Below are 16,516 nucleotides of genomic sequence, written 5' to 3'. Positions count from 1 at the left end.
CTACTGTCCCAGACACACTTCGGGAAGCAGGCTGTCAGAAGGCCTCAAGGGTTCTGCTGGCTAAGCCCCAGGCCCCCTTTACAGTCCCCGCCAGGCAAAGTCCTGTCTTTTCCTCACCACAGGCCAAAGCCCTTAGCGGGTTTCCTGTCCTTTCCAAAGCACCCACAGCCCTCAGTCTCCTCGGGCCTCCTCTTCCTGTTAGGGTGGAATGAATCAGGCTGCTGCCACCTCACCTTCCCCGCTTCTGGGACAGCCTGGACAACCCTCTGTAATGTCCACCTGTAGTGTAGACATTAGCTTAATGCCCTCCGTCCTTGGCAGGGTTCCAACAGAGGCCACAAAGTGAGGTGACACCCCTGTGACTGAAGGATGGGCTCAGCCCCCAGATTTCCCAGGTGACTTCCCCGTCAGATTTCCCAGTGACTTCCCCTCAGACAAGCCAGTCGAACTTGGAAGACAGGCCTCGGACAGGAAAGGGGCCCCCCTCTCTCTAAGGGTGTGTGCCCTAAGGGCAGACGTTAGAAGAGGACAGAAACCTAAGTGTGGCCTACACAGCGTGCGGTAAAAGCAGTCAGACTCCTGGTGTTAAAATCCAGGCTTTCCCCTTCTCTAGCTCTGTGTCTGTATCTTTTGGGATTGCACCCCACTGTGAAAAAGAGGCAATTAAAACCCCCACATTTTTGGGGGGTGGTTATTTTTCTCATGTAATGAGAAGTCAGAAGCGAGGTAATCCAGGTCTTACATGTGGCTCCAAATGCCATCAGAGACCCAGGCTCCTTTGTATCCTTCCACCCAGCCTTCCTTAGCATGCACTTCTTGCCTCATGGGCACGAGATGGCTGTCCCATCTCCAACATCAAGACCAAATTCCAAACAGGAAGAGGAAGGTCAAAGCACCAATTAAGTCTCCGTCTCTTTTACAGAGCTTTCCTGGAAGTCCCATACAATCCCTGCTTACCTCTCATCGGCTTGAACTGTGTCACATGGTAAGAAAGGCTGGGAAGTGTCTTTAATTGAGCATATTGCTGTCCCCAAGAAAAGCAGATTTGTTTTAGTAAGGAATATAAACTGGTATAGAGTTTGCGTGGAGCGAGATGAAGACTAGATTTCAGGAAGGAGAAGGTGTGGGGTGGAGGTGGAAAAGAGGAGCAACGGCTCCTTGTTGCTTCTGACGAAGATTCTTTGCTTGACCAAACTTTAGTCAGGCGCCTGAATCTTCTCCTAGGCCCATCTGCATGCTTCTTTGTAAAATCCAGTTTTAGCAAGAACCCCCGACCCTCCATATCTGATCGTCACCCTCCATATCTGATTGGGTCCCTCATCCTCCACAACCCCCCAGGTGATATCTGATCAGCCTGGCCTGTCTTCAGCAAGAATCCTGTTAGGTCGGTTTAGCCAGAATTCCCCTCACCCCTGATGTTTCCTCTTAGTAATTTTCCGTCCACTGAACCTTACCCTTGGCTATAAATTCCCACTTGCTCATGCTGTATTCAGAGTTGAGCCCAATCTCTCTCTCTCACTGCAAAGACCCCATCGCCCTGGTCCCTACAACTATTAACATGGCCCCCTTGAACAGAGTCTTCCTTACAATCTTCAACAACTGTCATTCGATATTTTTCTCTTCAACATTTTCTATTGTAAAGGCTCAGTGGGTTGACCAGCAGTTGGGCAGGTGGCTAGACAGCTGCAGGGGCACCAGCCTTTCCCACAGGAGAATGAGGAGGGAGAGACCTCTGAGATTGCCAACCTCACTCTGCCCTGCCAGGCAGGCCCCTCACTCACCCAGTTAAGAATCTCTCTCTCCTCCCCCCTCCACCCCCCGGCATCATCTTTTTTGGTTTGTCTTTGTCGGAGCCAACATCTGTTGCCAAGCCTCTTTTTTTTTCCTGCTTGAGGGAGATTAGCCTGAGCTAACCTCTGTGCCAATCTTCCTCTATTTTGTATGTGCGAGGCCACCACAGCATGGCTTGATGAGTGGTGTGGGTATACGCGCCGCCCCCGCCACCGCCCGCCGCCCGCCTGGAACCACCGCCACCGAAGCGGAGCGCGCCGGACTTAACCACTATGCCACCGGCCGGCCTCCAACATCATCTTTAGTAACTTCACCTGCTTAATGTCTGCCGCACTTCCTTCTGCTGCAGGCGAAGCTCAACCTGGCAGTCTGTACAAAGAAACCCACGCTTTTAAAAGAGTTCTCTAATCTCTAATTGTGTGTGTGTGTGTGTGTGTGTGTGTGTAGTGTTGGGGAAGGGGAGGCCTTGAAGCAGGATGAGGGCAGCTTCTGTCTTCTGCATCTTTGTCCCCTGAGCGTCTACACAGCCCCTGCGCTCAAAGAATTGTTGAGAATGGCTTCGGTCGCCGGCAGCTCCTTACCCCCGCCAACCCCGCCACACCTCCCCCACCCCTCTACACCCCACCCCCCACCTCCCCACCTCCCCACCTTGGCGGAGAGACATTCTGCTTCGGACACTTGATTGGAGCCTTTCCCAGCGTTTCTGAGGAACCACGGAGCATCACCCTCTCGCCCGAGTCCCCCTCCCACAAGCCGCGCGGGGTCCCGGTCTCCTCTGCTCTCTGCCGCCCTCTACCGGCGCAGACAGCTGGGCTGCGAAGAGCGCACGCGCGAGCGCACGCCGGCGTGTCCCCCCTCCCCCCACCCCGGCCAGCTTGCCATTCGGCGCGTGCGCACCGAGTGCCTGCAGCTCCGAGGACCGAAGAGGCAGGTAAAGCCGCCGAAGCGGACAGGTGGCGGGGGCCGAGAAGCTGCCGGGAGTTCGCGCCTTGCAGGTCCGGCGAGTCCGGCGTTCGCTCCCGCCTGGGCAACTCTAGTGGGCTCCGAGCGTCGCTTTTTGTCAGGGGGCGTGACTTGAGCCCGCCTCCCGGGGCTGTGAGTGGAGGGGGATGGGGACCTCTAAGGCCTGTTAACCCGTTTGGTGCAGGTGGTTTGCCCAGGAAGGTTTTCTCGAGGAAAGCACAGAGTTTGCAAGTAGTGGACAGGAAGCTGCCAGGCTGGGCAGGTTGGCGAAAGCGGGCCCTGTTTCTCCAGCTGTATGTAGCGGGTAGGAGGCGGGTGGAGAGCACTGGAACAAAATGAGGGTCCTGGTAGAAATTGTGCAGGTGTTTGGGATCACACGCAGGCCGGCAATTTGATCGTGATTGTGTTCTCACTTTTCTCGTAGAAGGATGCAGTTTTTTTTCTCTTGGCACAGCGTGGCCACTAACGGGCCCTCACTTCCTCTTTGCATCCTAGGACATGACACAAGTGGCACATCCCGGACATGGGGTCCCAGCATTCCGCCTCTGCTCGCCCCTCTTCCTGCAGGCGAAAGAAAGATGACAGGGAGGATTTTCTGGCTGAACGGGAGCAGGAAGAAGCCATCGCTCAGTTTCCGTATGTGGAGTTCACTGGTCGAGATAGCATCACCTGTCTCACGTGCCAAGGGACCGGCTACATTCCAACAGGTGAGAATCTTTGGTGATCAGGGGAAGGATGATTCCCCAATGAGAATCCCAAGGTACCGCAGGGCTTCTCTTGTTTTCTAGACAGAGTTTTCTTCTAGGCAGCAATACCATAATCATAGACCATGCCCTGAACAGGAGCCGGCTCAGCTGACTTGATAAACGTGGGCAGGTTCCACAACTTCTCTTGATTTCCTTATATTTGAAAGCCTTTCTTTTCTTCACTTCTACTCTTTTGTTCTTTGTTTCCTCGGCTTGGAACATTTGGTTTGCTCTCTTTGTGGGGTTTGTTGACAGGCACGTTTGTTTATTGTTCTCACTCGTCAGGCCTGGCACGGCTTTGGGGGTGGTGGGAACCATCTTGGAAGCGTCTTTTCAAGGAAGCAGATTGTGAATCATTAACAACCTAAGGTCTGAAAAATATATCAAGTGGGAAGAGAAAAACCAACTGCTCAGGAGTGGAGCCTGGATTAGGCGCAGGATCGTCTGTTACTAAGTTGTCTCTCAGAAAGTCTTAACAGTTTCGATGAAGAGTCACAGAGCTTTAGCGCTGGTAAGAACCTTAGAAACCATGTAGTCTGAATCTGTGTTACAGATGAGGAGATAGTGGCCTAGGGAGGGAATGACCTCCCCAAGGCCATGCAGTAAAGCCAGACAAGATCCAGGATTTCTCAGCGTCCTTGTCACTACTCTGGCACATCATCTCTGACACTCTTTATTGAGTTACTTGTTCCTTGTTCATTAGACCCAAAATGTGAAGCTAGTATCTTAGAAGTGCCTAATTGCAGACGGGCATATTGTGGCAGGATGGTGTGCGATGTGGAGGGAAGTGCTGCGAACACTTGGGATTTATTTTACCAAGATAATTGTTTGGTTCTTTTCTAGAGCAAGTAAATGAATTGGTGGCTTTGATCCCACACAGTGATCAGAGGTTGCGCCCTCAGAGAACGTAAGTCACCTGCCTCTCCCCTGTTAATCCCTACACCTGTCCCTAGTCTCTTTCTACTTACAAATGCCCGTTAACTTTTTGAAAACTCTAGTCTTGTAAATTCCCTATTTCCTTTAATACTATTTGCTCAAGCAAGATGTCTCTGCCCCCATCACAATCTGGGGAAGAAGACTTGAAGCTGGAAACATTCTGAGGTGAAGGAATTGAATTGGAAGGAACTGGAGAAAAGGGGTGGCCTGGGAGGTGAAGTGTTTCTGTCCACACAACTCCTGTCTTCAGCTTCTCATCCCACATTGAAAACGGCATTCACATGGGTTTAAGAGGCTTCGCCCACTCCACTCATTCCGCATGGGCTGTGATTCCTGGCTCTTTGTACTTTCCTGTCCCTCCCCCATCCTTCCTGGTTTTGCACTTAATCTTGACGGATTGGACCTTGATATCTGACTGCCTGGGTCGTTCATGTACTGTGTCCTTTGCAGTAAGCAATATGTACTCCTGTCTGTCCTGCTGTGTCTCCTGGCATCTGGGTTGGTGGTTTTCTTCCTCTTTCCACATTCAGTCCTTGTGGATGACGACGGCATCAAAGTGGTGAAAGTCACGTTTAATAAGCAGGACTCCCTGGTGATCCTCGCCATCACGGTAAGACTTTGGGCCTCCCTTCCCAGGTTGTGCACCTGCAAGTCTCAGACCCAGGACACTTAACACTTGTTTCCTCTTTTGCCCCGATCCAGGCCACCCTGAAAATCAGGAACTCCAACTTCTACTCTGTGGCCGTGACCAGCCTGTCCACCCAGGTTCAGTACATGAACACCGTGGTTGGGGCATACGTGACAGCAAATGTCTCCCTTATTCCACCTCGGAGCGAGCACCTGGTATGCCGTTCCTTTAGGATCCTTGCCCCACAGGCCTCAGAGAAGGAGTGGTGGGGATGCCATAACCTCGTTACTTTCCTTTTCCTCTCCTCATTTCTATTTGTAGGAACTAGTTGATGAGGAAGACCTGACAGGCTCTGTAATTATGAAAAATTAGGGAAAAAAATCAGCTAGCATTTAAGTATTAAGGGAACAAGAGAATTTCTAAGAGAAACAATTTGCTGCAAATCAAGAAGAGGCAATATGATAGTCTCAGGTCCGTTGGCCTCTCAAAAGGGGAGAGCCTGGACGCATTTGTTAGCAGCTCATAGTCTACGGTGGACAGTCTTAGGGAAATATTTTATATGTGATGGAAGAATGCTCCCAGGTCTTTGGGTTGCTAATGATAGTAGTGTTCTGTGTCAAACCCGCTTGGCCACAGACTGACTCTGGTGTCTTATTTTCAGGTGAATTTTACCGTGAAGGCTGAGATGGGAGGACCGTATTCCTATGTGTAGTAAGGACAATATTCTTTATATGTGTGCTCTCCACTGGGTGAAAGGGACTCAGAATTATACTCAATTGATTGGGGCTGGTCCTGGCTTAAGTCCCAGGCTTTGGCCTGTAGGTTCCCTGGCTTTGGCTGTCTACAGGTTTATTTGGAGGATGTGTTGTTTGATGTGGAACTGAAATGCTGGAATTTCTAAAAGAGAACATCGGGTCACTGGAAACATTTCCATTTCCACACTCCAGCATTTATATGATGTGTATGAAAAAACAAAAGTATTGGGCCAGCCCCGTTGGCATTGTGGTTAAGTTTAGTGCATTCTGCTTTGGTGGCCTGGGTTCAGTTCCCAGGTGCAGACCTATACCACTCCTCTGTCAGTGGCCATGCTGTGGTGGCAGCTCACATACAAAAAGAGGAAGATCAGCAGCAGATGTTAGCTCAGGGTGAATCTTCCTCAGCAAAAAAAAAGAAAAAACAAAAACCCAAAGTATCATGATGTGGGAGGGTGAAAGGACATGTGTGGGGACAGGGAACTAGTGAGCCATGGCAGAACTAAGATCAGAAGGTAGATGTGGGGGAGGGGAGGCCCCCAAACAGGGCTGACTGCTCTTCAATGTGACCGTGTAGCTCAGGACTCTTCTGCTGATGCTTCGTTTTTTAAATCACACTGACCCTTTCCATATTTGCTGTTTGGTAGCTTCTTCTGCACATTGCCGGATATCCTGATTCACAACATAGTGATCTTCATGCGGTATGTCACACTTCTCCCTGTCCCCATGGCCTTTGTGTTTGAGCCTGGACCGTCAGGCTGTGTGAGCTCGCCACCTTTGCTTGAAGATCTTGTGTGACCCACAAGGCAGAGGCACCTAGCCAAAGAGGGGATGCCTTCCAGGCACAGACACAGAGGACCCTTGGTGTCCTCTAGATGCAGTGTCCGAGTCCCTTTCACAAATCATCAGTTTCACAGTGAACAGCTAGGCATATAATTTTCTCCGTGAAATGGGGTCTAATTTTGTGACCCCTTAAGAATCCTAATGAGGCTAGTAAAGAACAGAAAAGCTTTCTCAAGTCGTAAGTACTGGGCATTTGGCCAGATTTGCACTCTATCCACACAAATTACCGTGTCACAGAACTTCTGGGTTATTCCTAGAACCATGACTGTTAAATTTGCAAGTGATCAGGGTCTGCTGCAGATATTTGAAATATGAGAGTTTACAGCAGGGTCTCTCAGCCTCGCCACTATGGACGTTTTAGGCCAGACACTTCTTAGTTGTTGGGGCTGTGCTGTGCATTGTAGGATATTTAACAGCCTCTCTGGCCTCTATCCACTAGATGCCAGTAACACTCACCACCTCCTTCCCCCTCAGTTGTAACAACTCAAAATGTCTCCAGGTGTTGCTAGAAGTCCCCTGTTGAGAATCAGTTATTCAGAAGGTCACCTCATGCCATAGCAGCTCTGTGGATATGGAAAGATCCTCTGGCCCCCTGGTTACATAACCATAAAGATATGCATCTGGGACCTTGGATATTGTTGCCTGAGCTTGCAAGAAATTATGTGGGTAATTTTTCTTACTTTTTTCATCTAAAAACCAGAATTAATTCTTCTTGGTTTCTTTTGCGTAGAACTTCAGTGAAGATTTCATACATTGGCCATGTGACCCAGAGCTCCTTGGAGACCCATCACTATGTGGATTGTGGAGCAAATTCTACAGCTGTTTAGAAAGTCCTCTTGGTTCTTCCATGGCAGCACCTGTGAGGAGAAACACGGCCTCTGTTCCCCCTGGACCTGAGTTCCATACCTATCCCAGGTGGTAGAAGGAGAGGAGAAATTGGTTCTTTTTATCCCCAGCAAACATCCTCCTACCACTTGGGAGGAAAACTCCTCTCTCTAGCACCATTTCTGTTTCTGAGAACCAGCAGAATCACTGCCCAGTGCCTGGCCATATGCCCAGCAAATTAATAGGCACTCCAAGAAGGTTTGAAGAATGTAATTCAGATCTTTTCAGCTGTTCTTGGGCCGTTATAAATTGAAATCATACTGTGGTTCTAGGTTATCAGACCACAGAGTGACATGGAGACAGGACAGTTAGTGCAGCTCCAGAACTGTCTTCGGGGCCTCATCTGCCCAGGAGAGGCAGTGGGGAGGGAACGTTTGAATATATAGTAGAAGCAAGCACAGACCGTTCAGCCTATGAAGTTTTTTCATGTGTTCCCAAATGCCTAGGAACTTTGAAAAAAAAAAGCAAACTTTTTCCTGTAGAGAGTTACACTTGTTTTTACCAAGAACCTTTATGGGCTTTGATTTACCCTTCATCCATTGGCTGGAACATGGATTGGGGATTTGGTAGAAAAATAAACCCTGCTTTTGATTCATCTGCGTCTCCTCTGATTGCCTGGATGCCTGGGGGACCATAGAGTAGTTGCTGCTTGAGTGGGTCAGCACAGGATGGAAGGGAAGGAGCCCTGATTGTGCTGTCACGTGAGCTCCTGTCACAGAAAGCAGCTTCCTGCCAAAGCAGTGTCCCTTCCTTCTCTACCTCTAGTGGTGATAGGCTGCACTATGGCTGTTCCAGAAAAGAGCAATCAATGCCCCCTGGAGGTTGTGAGAGGTAGGGCAGAGATGCCTGAGGAATGAGAAGCTGCTTCCCTGGCTGTAGTGCTGATGAAGAGGACCTGGTTTGAAGCTGAAAGTTTCTTGAACTGTCTCCACTGTCTCGGCCTCCACCAAGTGGACTACAGCCCCACGATGGCAGGGAATCTAGTTGGAAAGCTTGAGTGATCAGGTTTCAGAACTCGACTGAGTGGGCTCCAGCTCCTTCCCCAGCACTGGTGGCCTCGGGAACAGCAACACAGGGGGTCTGTATTAGTTTTTGTCCCCATTCCCATAGCTTGATTTTCAATATTTGCTTGTTGCTTTTTGCACCCCGAATCTTCAAACTAAGGCTAAATTTCATGACTACTTGGCTGATATTGACCACGATTAAGTAACCCAAAAGCTGGGGATTGAAAGCTGAGTTTCAGCGTTACACTCGACCCTTTAAGGGTCTGTAGGTACGTGATAGCAACGACTGTTCTGTGTATTCAGGATGGAACACGACTTGTATGCAAGCCGCTATGTACCAGTTCTGAGAACATTGCCCTGCACACATGAAGATGTTCACATTGCTACATTTTCTCTGTAGTTGTCCCATTTTCTAAATACTGGAGCCTCTAGCGTGTTTTTCATAATTTTGAAGAAGCTACTCATATTGGTACTTCAGTTTTGAATAATTTTTTGTGGCCATGTGCCTCAATAGCATTTCTTCTCAATATGACCTTTAAATCCAGCTGTGATATTCAGATGACAGCGCTTACATTTTTTAAACATACAGCAGTGTCTGATCTCATATTGCTGTGAATTCTCATACTTCTTTATATTTTTAGCATCCCAAACAGCACCTGGGGATGCTTTGCATAGTTGTATCATACTATCTGTCAATTCTTCAGCGCATGCATGGAATTTGCCCTCTGCAACACCAAAATAGAAAAGGGAAGTGGTTGACTTACGGGTCACTGATGTCACCATTGTCTTTCTGGTGAACTGAGATTTGGGAAGAATGTGTTTCTTGGAGATGAGGCTTCGCCAGAGAGCTCTCTTCTCTGTGGCTTCTGGCTTGGCCTTACTGTGACCTCTTTCTTGTTCTCAAACTACTTACACCATGTCACCTGGTTGAAATCTCCATTTGTTCATTTACTCATTCCAAAAACGTTATTTATTGAGCACCTGCTGTATGCTAAGGATTGCATTTGCTGATGCGTTTTGTCCAGAGATACAGCTAGAAGTTTAAAACTCCATCTCAAGCTGCCTTTGCTCACCAGGCCCCATAGAGGCCACAATTTACCTCCACCATCTATTCTCCTACTCCAGTAACCCCAAAGCAGGATCCCCGAGATGTCTGGGTCAACTGTCCTTCTGGGGATTCTAGCCCAAGTGTGACAAACGATGAAAAGAATCAATCTGTTTATCAAAGCTCTACATGAATCTAAGGGGTCCCAAGTATTTTCTCTGGACAAAATAATCCTTATTCTTTGCCTTTATAAGTAAGATTCTTCATCACCTAAAGAGCACTCTTAAGATTCTGTGTTCCTTTGCTTGTTCAGAAGGGGAAACTATTTCAGAAGTTGTTCTATGGTTTACCCAGGATCCAAGGGGCTTGACTAAGTCTTAGCTGGAGCTCGGACTCCTGCATCCTGGTTAAAGCCTTTTGAGGCTGGACACTTTGATAGAGGTGAGGAAGCTCCAGAGAGGAGAAGTAGCCTGACTGAGGCCTCACAGTTGGTAAGCCAGGTCTGTCCACTCGGTCTTGCTGGAGTCAGGATTTTATCTGAGAGGTTATTCTGCCTTTCCTAGGGCATCACGGGAATTAGCAACGAACCTGGTTCCTCTCACCTTCTCCTTGGGGCCAGGTTGGGACAAGGGAGCAGTACAGCCCTGCCGCCCAGGGTCGTGTATTGCCCAGGGTCATGCATTTCCATCTGACCGCAGATGCAGGGTTTTCTGTCCACTGCTTCAGTTGCCTTGAGCTCTGCCTTCTGGTTCACTCCCCAATTACCTATGCAGCAGGTGCTATTATTTCTAGGTTTTACTAGGTACCCAGAAAGTGATGGGTGGTGGGGGATCACCTTGATATCCTAGGGCAAATGGGACTTCTCTTACAAAGGTGTGAGGAGATGGTCACAATCTACAGACCTCCTTTAGTGAGGGTAGGTGGCTCTGATGCTGCTGTGGGCAGTGAGGTGGGCTAGGAAGCTGGATGGGCGCTCTGCGTGGGGTTGATGGGCTGGAACTCAACTGTGCAACTGCTCAGCTCCACCTGTTGTCTAAGGAAAGGATTTCATAATGGTCTGCACACCTCACGGCTCTCCCCTTTGCCCTCATTAGCTGTCTGGGTAGAAGTAGGGTTGTTTATTTTAGATTGTGAGATAGTATCTTAATTATGTGTCCTTAATTATGTTTTCATTTTACTCTTTTAGTTTGTCACAAACTAGCCCTCTCTAGTGGAGAGGTGACAGAGTCCTCAGTTTTTGCCACACAGACACAAGTCTTTGGAAAGTAAGGGACACCCGATGGTCAGGAAAAATGGGAGTCTGTCCATTCATAAGCCTGGTGTTGAGAAGGAGTCCATGGAAGCTTTAGGTGGAGGCCCAGGAAGTGAAGAATGAGGGCCAGAGGGACAGGGAGGGCAAAGGAATAAGGATGGGGAGCCTTTAATACTTCCACCTTTCCCTGAAAGTCTTAGAAGAAGACACACTGAAGTAGGTCACCAGGATCGTCTGATAGTGTGCCCTTATCACAGGCGCCTGTGGGTTCATTCCCCTCCTCTGCTACCCCACACCCCTCTCCTCAGCAGCGTCTCTCAACTCTCCCAACCAGCATCCCATCCCCTGAGCTCAGAGCGCCTCACTTCTCTTCCACCAATCTGCCCTAGAGTCATGCTCCATGTCTACTCTCAAGAACAAGGCCATCCCTCTTTTGTGCCTCCCTTCCCACATCTTGGTCTCTGGTCCCAGTTCACCCCTGGCTTCCACACAGCACCAAAGTTTACAAAAAGAGGCAAGTTTGTGTTTGGGTGAGGTCCCTAAACCAGGCAGTGTGGCTTCAGTGTCCTCCCTTCTGGTTGAAAAGTCAACAGAAGGCAGCCTGGGAGAGCTATTCGGTCATGCAGATGGAATCAAGGACTAATGGCAAATAAAGAACAAAGCACAGGTCAATATGTACTTTCCAATAATTTTTTTGTCTTTAATATCAATTGATGTTTTAAAAAATACAGAGGTGTTTGACACAGAATAGCACCATTGAGTAGGACACACACAGTTCCTGCGCCCAGCACCTGAAGGGGGGGTCTTCTTGCCTGGGCTGGGGGGCAGTCACTCAGGGGGCGTTTGACTCACACCAGTTAGTTTCCTGCCTCTGCCTTGACCCAAAGGTCTTACAGGAAGACAATAAATAAATAGAACACCGAGATTTTATTTTGCAGTCTGCCCAGTTCAGGTCTCTTAGAAAGAGAGGGGAGAAGAGTCCAAACTGTGAGAGGGTGGGCTGAATGGCCATCAGGTCAGGTCAGCCATTCAGTGCAGAGTCCTAGCGTGACTGGGATTGGAAAGTACTTGGGTCCTTTGGGTTTGCAATGGATTGTGTTGTTTCTGGATTCAGGTTATTACAAGAAGCAGACGGGCCCTATGTCCACACCAAATTCCTGCTCAGGCCCTCCTATGTCCATGGGTGCAATGTCAATGATGGGCAGGCGCGAGGTCTTCTGTGACCGGTACTCAATCGTAGTCTTGCCCCACTTACCGGTGTGTTTCTAGGGGAGAAAGAGAGCAGTCAGTATTCAGTGGATGCCTTGCTATCCAGTGCCAGCTGAACTGAGTGAGCATCATAGAACACAAAGTACAAAACTCACTCGGGGGCTCCCTAGACCTTTATCAGCTTGCCAATGCCCCCTCCGCTGTAACTCCTGTCCTTAGCAGCAGGGCCTCCTCCACCCTGCCCTTCTTCTCCTTCCCCTAGAGTCCCCACAGTGAGCTCCCTGCCTGGGACTCCCTCTTCGCTCCATCTCGTAGGCAGGCCAAGACACATTACATGAATACTCCTAGAAGAGTCACTGGACATGCCCGGTAGGGTCTTATTTCCCCTGAACCAAGGGAGTGGAGGAGGTAGGACGACATGCGCCTTTCCCTCTCCTGTTAATCTGCATGTCTTGTCTACGTAATCCCTCACACTCACGCCTCTCATGATCCCAGAACTTTAGAACTATGGCACCTGCCGTGGACCACCTCTCAGCCCACTCCAGTCTGAGCCCCAGGTCCCAGGCAGCTCATCTCTCTGGTGGCTCAAGCTGGCCTGACTCACCGTGCAGCCATCCTTCAGGACAGTATACGTGAACCTGCTGTTGCCCTCAGCCCGGATCTCCACATCATTGGAGCCCTGGATGAGCAGGGCCTTCTTGAGGTTGCCAGCTGCTTCGTCCAGGTAGGCAATGCTGTTCTTGCAGTGGTAGGTGATGTTCTGGGAGCCCTCGGTGGACAGCAGACGCAGGAAGGTCATCTGGACGTTGGCAGTGTTGGGAGCCAGGTTGTCATCTCCATAGCTGAACTGTTAGGGCAGAAGGCAGTGGGATGAGGCCTGGGACCAGCGTTCAATGGAATGGGGGGGCTGCAGGGGCTGCTGACTGTCCAGGGGTCAGGGCAGCTGAAGGGGGCTGGGGAAGTGGGTCGCTGGGAGGACATTTTTGCTTCCAGGGTGTGAACCAAGCTTCCTAGGGCTTCTTCCTCCACCTCTAATGGGAAAGAGTACCATTCCTCCTCTTAAGCCCCAAAGAAAACTGGTGAGACTGTGGGCAAGGTGCTAAAAACTTCCAGAGAGAAAGAAGAGAAAGATTTTGAGGCTCCATCTCTGGCCTAGAGCAACCAGGTACTTACGTGGAAGCCACCGTTGATGGTTTCTCCAAACCAGATATGTTTCTTGTCCTTGCTCTTGCTGCTCCACCAGTTCTTCTTGGGAACGTTCGCTGGGTTGGGGTAGACGCAGGTCTCGCCAGTCTCCATGTTGCAGAAAACCTTCATGGCGTCTAAGGTGCAGCCCTGGTTGGGGTCAATCCAGTAGTCTCCTGCAGGGGAGGAGGCAACCCCATCAAGGCTCAGACAAGCACAGACACATACTCCCGGGAAGGCCAGGCCTGCCTGGGAGAGACAGAAAGGCCTCCGGGGACACCAGGGGGAGAGGAGCAAGGTGTGAGGGCCACGTGTGGCCAGGGTGAGGGGAGACAAGGGATCCAGGGGCAAGGAGACCTGAATGGGAATATCCAGTGCTAACCAGGGACACAAGCAAAAGGACAGGAGCACTTTGGCTGGTGGATAGGACTCTGCACTAAAGTCACTTCTCCTATGGAGCCATGGCAGCAGTTTCTCTGCTGTGAAACGGAGGAGTAACCATCTGCCAGGACCTTCCAGGCCTAGCTCTGCCCTGCGCTAAAGGGCATCTCTCCCCTTGGTTGGAAGGGGTCCCTGCCCCACAGGCTGACTTCTACTCTCTGGGGTAGGCGTCCGGCCCTCTAGACTCACCGCTCTTCCATTCAGGGTGGCAGAGTTTCAGGTCCCGGCAGGTGCGAGCAGGGTTCTTGCGGGAGCCCTCGGGGCTGCGGATGCTCTCGATCTGGTTGTTGAGGGACTTGAGTGTAGCCTCCACCTCCTCGTCATGCGGTCTCAGGCCGCCAGCCGCCTCGTCAGCCCGCATGTACTGCAGGGGGTCAGGGCCCTTCTCTCTCGGGCCCAGGCCGGCAAAGGCGGACATGTCGATGCCAGGGCCAGGGGGACCTGGAGGGCCAGGGGGTCCAGGATTTCCGGGAGGGCCCTGCAGCAGGAAACAGAGAAATCAGCCAGGAATTGGGAGGAGACTTCCCTCTTACATCCATCCCCATGTGCCAGAGTGTACTGGAGTGTCTTCTTTCCAGTCTCATGGGTGGAGAGGGCTGCAGCAGGTCAGGACCAAGAAAACCATAGCGCCTTTCCTATTTCTTCATTTGAGACCCCAGGATAAAGGATGCCTTGGCCATTAGCTTCAGGCTGATGCCCCAAAGAGGTCCTTGGCACCAGGACGCTCAAGCCTCCGATGCTGGGATGCCTCAGACAGCAGGGAAGGAGTCAGGACACTTACAGCGGGGCCAGTTTCGCCTGAACGTCCACGGGGGCCAGGAGGTCCGATGGGGCCAGGGATTCCATTAGCGCCATCTTTGCCAGAGGGACCGACGGGGCCAGGAGGACCCTGCAGGCCAGGAGAGAGAGAGGCAGTGAGAATGGGCAGGTCAGAGTGGCTGGGGCTGGGTAGGTGTTCATCCTGATAGCACCAGCCACTTTGCTCCCAATTCTTCACATTTTTCAGTCATAGAACCCCAAACTGGTCTCTATTTGGCCAAGAACCAGCAGGATGGCTTCATGGCTCTCCTAGGCTCCTAAGCTCCTCCTTATAAAATCCTGTTCACAGGGAGTCTGTCTGACAGCTGAGAGCTGCGCTCATGTTTGTCTGCCTGTGATGGTGGGTGCTCTTCTGACCACAGTCACCCTAAGCCAGTCCCATCTCCACTGCAGAGTGAGGCCCCCTGAGCCCAAGGCTTCCCGAGAAGCGGCAATGGTTCCCTCCCCATCAGAACATGTGGCCAGTGCCCCGGCCCCACCCCTCCAAGGAGGGGCTCACTCCATCTCACTTACTCTAGGGCCAGAAGGACCAGCAGGACCAGAAGCACCTTGGTCTCCAGAAGGACCCTGTGCAGAAGGAAGAGGCAAAGGTCAGACGTCAGCACAGACAGGCTCCATCTTCCAGGATGGAAGGCCTCCTTGAATATATATATATATATCTCTCTTGGGAGTTGGGGAGCAGATCCATGTCCCACCCCCATTCCTTTTCCACTTGCTCTTCCCTCCAACCCTGAGGGAGTCCTGGAAATTTCTTTGGATCATCCCAAGTTGTCTTAGCAGCATGGGAAACTCAAGTGGGCTCTGAGCAGTGGGACGCCACGGGGAGCCAAGCACAGACAGCAACACTCACAGGAGGGCCGGGCAGACCCTGCAGACCAGTGAAGCCACGGTGTCCCTTCAGTCCCCTCTCGCCAGCCTCTCCAGCTTCTCCTTTGTCACCTCGGGGACCTTGAGGGCCCTGGGAAGAAGACAGACAGACACTGGTTGGGTCAGGTCAGGGCAAGAGCTTCCTGCTGGCCTCAACCAAGCCAAGGAGATCCAGGATCCATGGTCCCTGTTGCCTTCCAAGCTGCCCTTGTCAGGGACCCAGCACAGGACACGCAGATACTCACTGGCAATCCTCGGGCTCCAGCTGGTCCTGCAGGTCCCATGGGGCCTTGTGCACCCTGTGAGGAGAGAGTGGGAGCAGTGTCAGAGCAAAGCCAGGACACGGATGCCCTCCCTCTGCGTCTGCCCTGGGCTGGGCACTGAGGCTGCTGCCCCCATGGCCCAGAGACACCTGGACCAGTTATGCCTCCAGGGCCTGGGGTGGGGAGGCGGGATTGTGACAGAGCTCCCTGCTCACTCAGCCGCCCTCCTCTTTCCAGCTGTTACTGAATTAAGGATACTCACAGCTTCTCCTCTGTCTCCTTGCTTGCCAGTTGGGCCGGCAGGGCCAGGAGAGCCAGGGGGTCCAGGGGCTCCGGGAGCACCCAGGGCACCAGCCTCACCACGATCACCCTGTCAGGAGAGAGGTCTCAGGCTCAGAGAAGAATGTTCCAGAAGAGGCAAGGAGAGAAGGTCCTTCCAGATTGACACAAGACTGACCCCAACCTGCCACCCTGGGCTGACCTGTTAGGCCCAAGGGAATGTGCTCCCTGTCCCACCACACAGAGACACCCAGATAGTCACCTTGACTCCAGCTGCACCATCTCTGCCAGGGGGGCCATCAGCACCAGGCGTTCCCTGGGCAAAGGGAAACAGGACGCCATTAGAGCTGCCCACCCAGCTCCCGCTCTGCTCCTTCGTCCTCCCCTCTGAAGCCCCAGGCTTGTTCCTTCCATCCAACCACTGGAGCCAAAGCTTTCTCCCCAAGCCTCCTTCTGCCTTCCTCCCCCTTCACCCAGTTCTTAGCCTCCATGTCCTTTTCTCTCCCATCATGACCTTCCGTCGCCCCCAGGTGCTTCGCCTATCAGCCCATCCTGTTATCCCCCTCTCCAGGGCACTAGGGCTTGGCCACTGGCACTTGTCTCCCTAG

The 16,516-nt window shown here is 51.5% G+C and overlaps 2 protein-coding genes and 1 long non-coding RNA gene across 5 annotated transcripts in view; 1 reads left to right on the top strand and 2 right to left on the bottom strand.

The window, feature by feature from the left end:
* LOC124249229 (uncharacterized) overlaps positions 1-2,594 on the bottom strand; it is a 29,174-nt gene extending 26,580 nt beyond the window's left edge. Inside the window, exon 1 of the long non-coding RNA XR_006891303.1 lies at positions 2,440-2,594. This is a non-coding gene — a long non-coding RNA (uncharacterized LOC124249229). The remainder of the gene's footprint in view (positions 1-2,439) is intronic.
* Positions 2,595-2,668: 74 nt separating this feature from the next.
* On the top strand, positions 2,669-8,139 carry TMEM106C (transmembrane protein 106C). 3 transcript variants are annotated; one of them, XM_046680116.1, is made up of 8 exons: positions 2,669-2,722; positions 3,250-3,461; positions 4,344-4,407; positions 4,887-5,046; positions 5,139-5,279; positions 5,726-5,775; positions 6,464-6,517; positions 7,390-8,139. In XM_046680116.1, the coding sequence occupies exons 2-8, from the start codon at positions 3,278-3,280 to the stop codon at positions 7,484-7,486; spliced, it is 750 nt and encodes a 249-aa protein (XP_046536072.1). In that variant the 5' UTR covers positions 2,669-2,722; positions 3,250-3,277; the 3' UTR covers positions 7,487-8,139. The 3 variants fall into 3 exon arrangements, with proteins under 3 accessions (XP_046536072.1, XP_046536066.1, XP_046536080.1); XM_046680110.1 differs by having other exon boundaries at positions 2,684-2,786; XM_046680124.1 differs by having other exon boundaries at positions 2,698-2,718.
* Positions 8,140-11,594: 3,455 nt separating this feature from the next.
* The window catches only part of COL2A1 (collagen type II alpha 1 chain), a 31,393-nt gene continuing 26,471 nt past the window's right edge, over positions 11,595-16,516 (bottom strand). The window contains exons 45-54 of the mRNA XM_046676928.1: positions 16,171-16,224; positions 15,892-15,999; positions 15,612-15,665; positions 15,350-15,457; positions 15,013-15,066; positions 14,462-14,569; positions 13,870-14,158; positions 13,228-13,415; positions 12,659-12,901; positions 11,595-12,110 (exon numbers count right to left, since the gene is read on the bottom strand). Coding sequence (XP_046532884.1) covers positions 11,964-12,110; positions 12,659-12,901; positions 13,228-13,415; positions 13,870-14,158; positions 14,462-14,569; positions 15,013-15,066; positions 15,350-15,457; positions 15,612-15,665; positions 15,892-15,999; positions 16,171-16,224 — 1,353 coding nt within the window. The 3' untranslated portion in view covers positions 11,595-11,963. The remainder of the gene's footprint in view (positions 12,111-12,658; positions 12,902-13,227; positions 13,416-13,869; positions 14,159-14,461; positions 14,570-15,012; positions 15,067-15,349; positions 15,458-15,611; positions 15,666-15,891; positions 16,000-16,170; positions 16,225-16,516) is intronic.

This window comes from Equus quagga, chromosome 1 (genome assembly GCF_021613505.1).
Source record: "Equus quagga isolate Etosha38 chromosome 1, UCLA_HA_Equagga_1.0, whole genome shotgun sequence".
Classification (NCBI taxonomy): Eukaryota; Metazoa; Chordata; class Mammalia; order Perissodactyla; family Equidae; genus Equus; species Equus quagga.
This window is presented reverse-complemented; position numbering and strand designations above follow the sequence as displayed.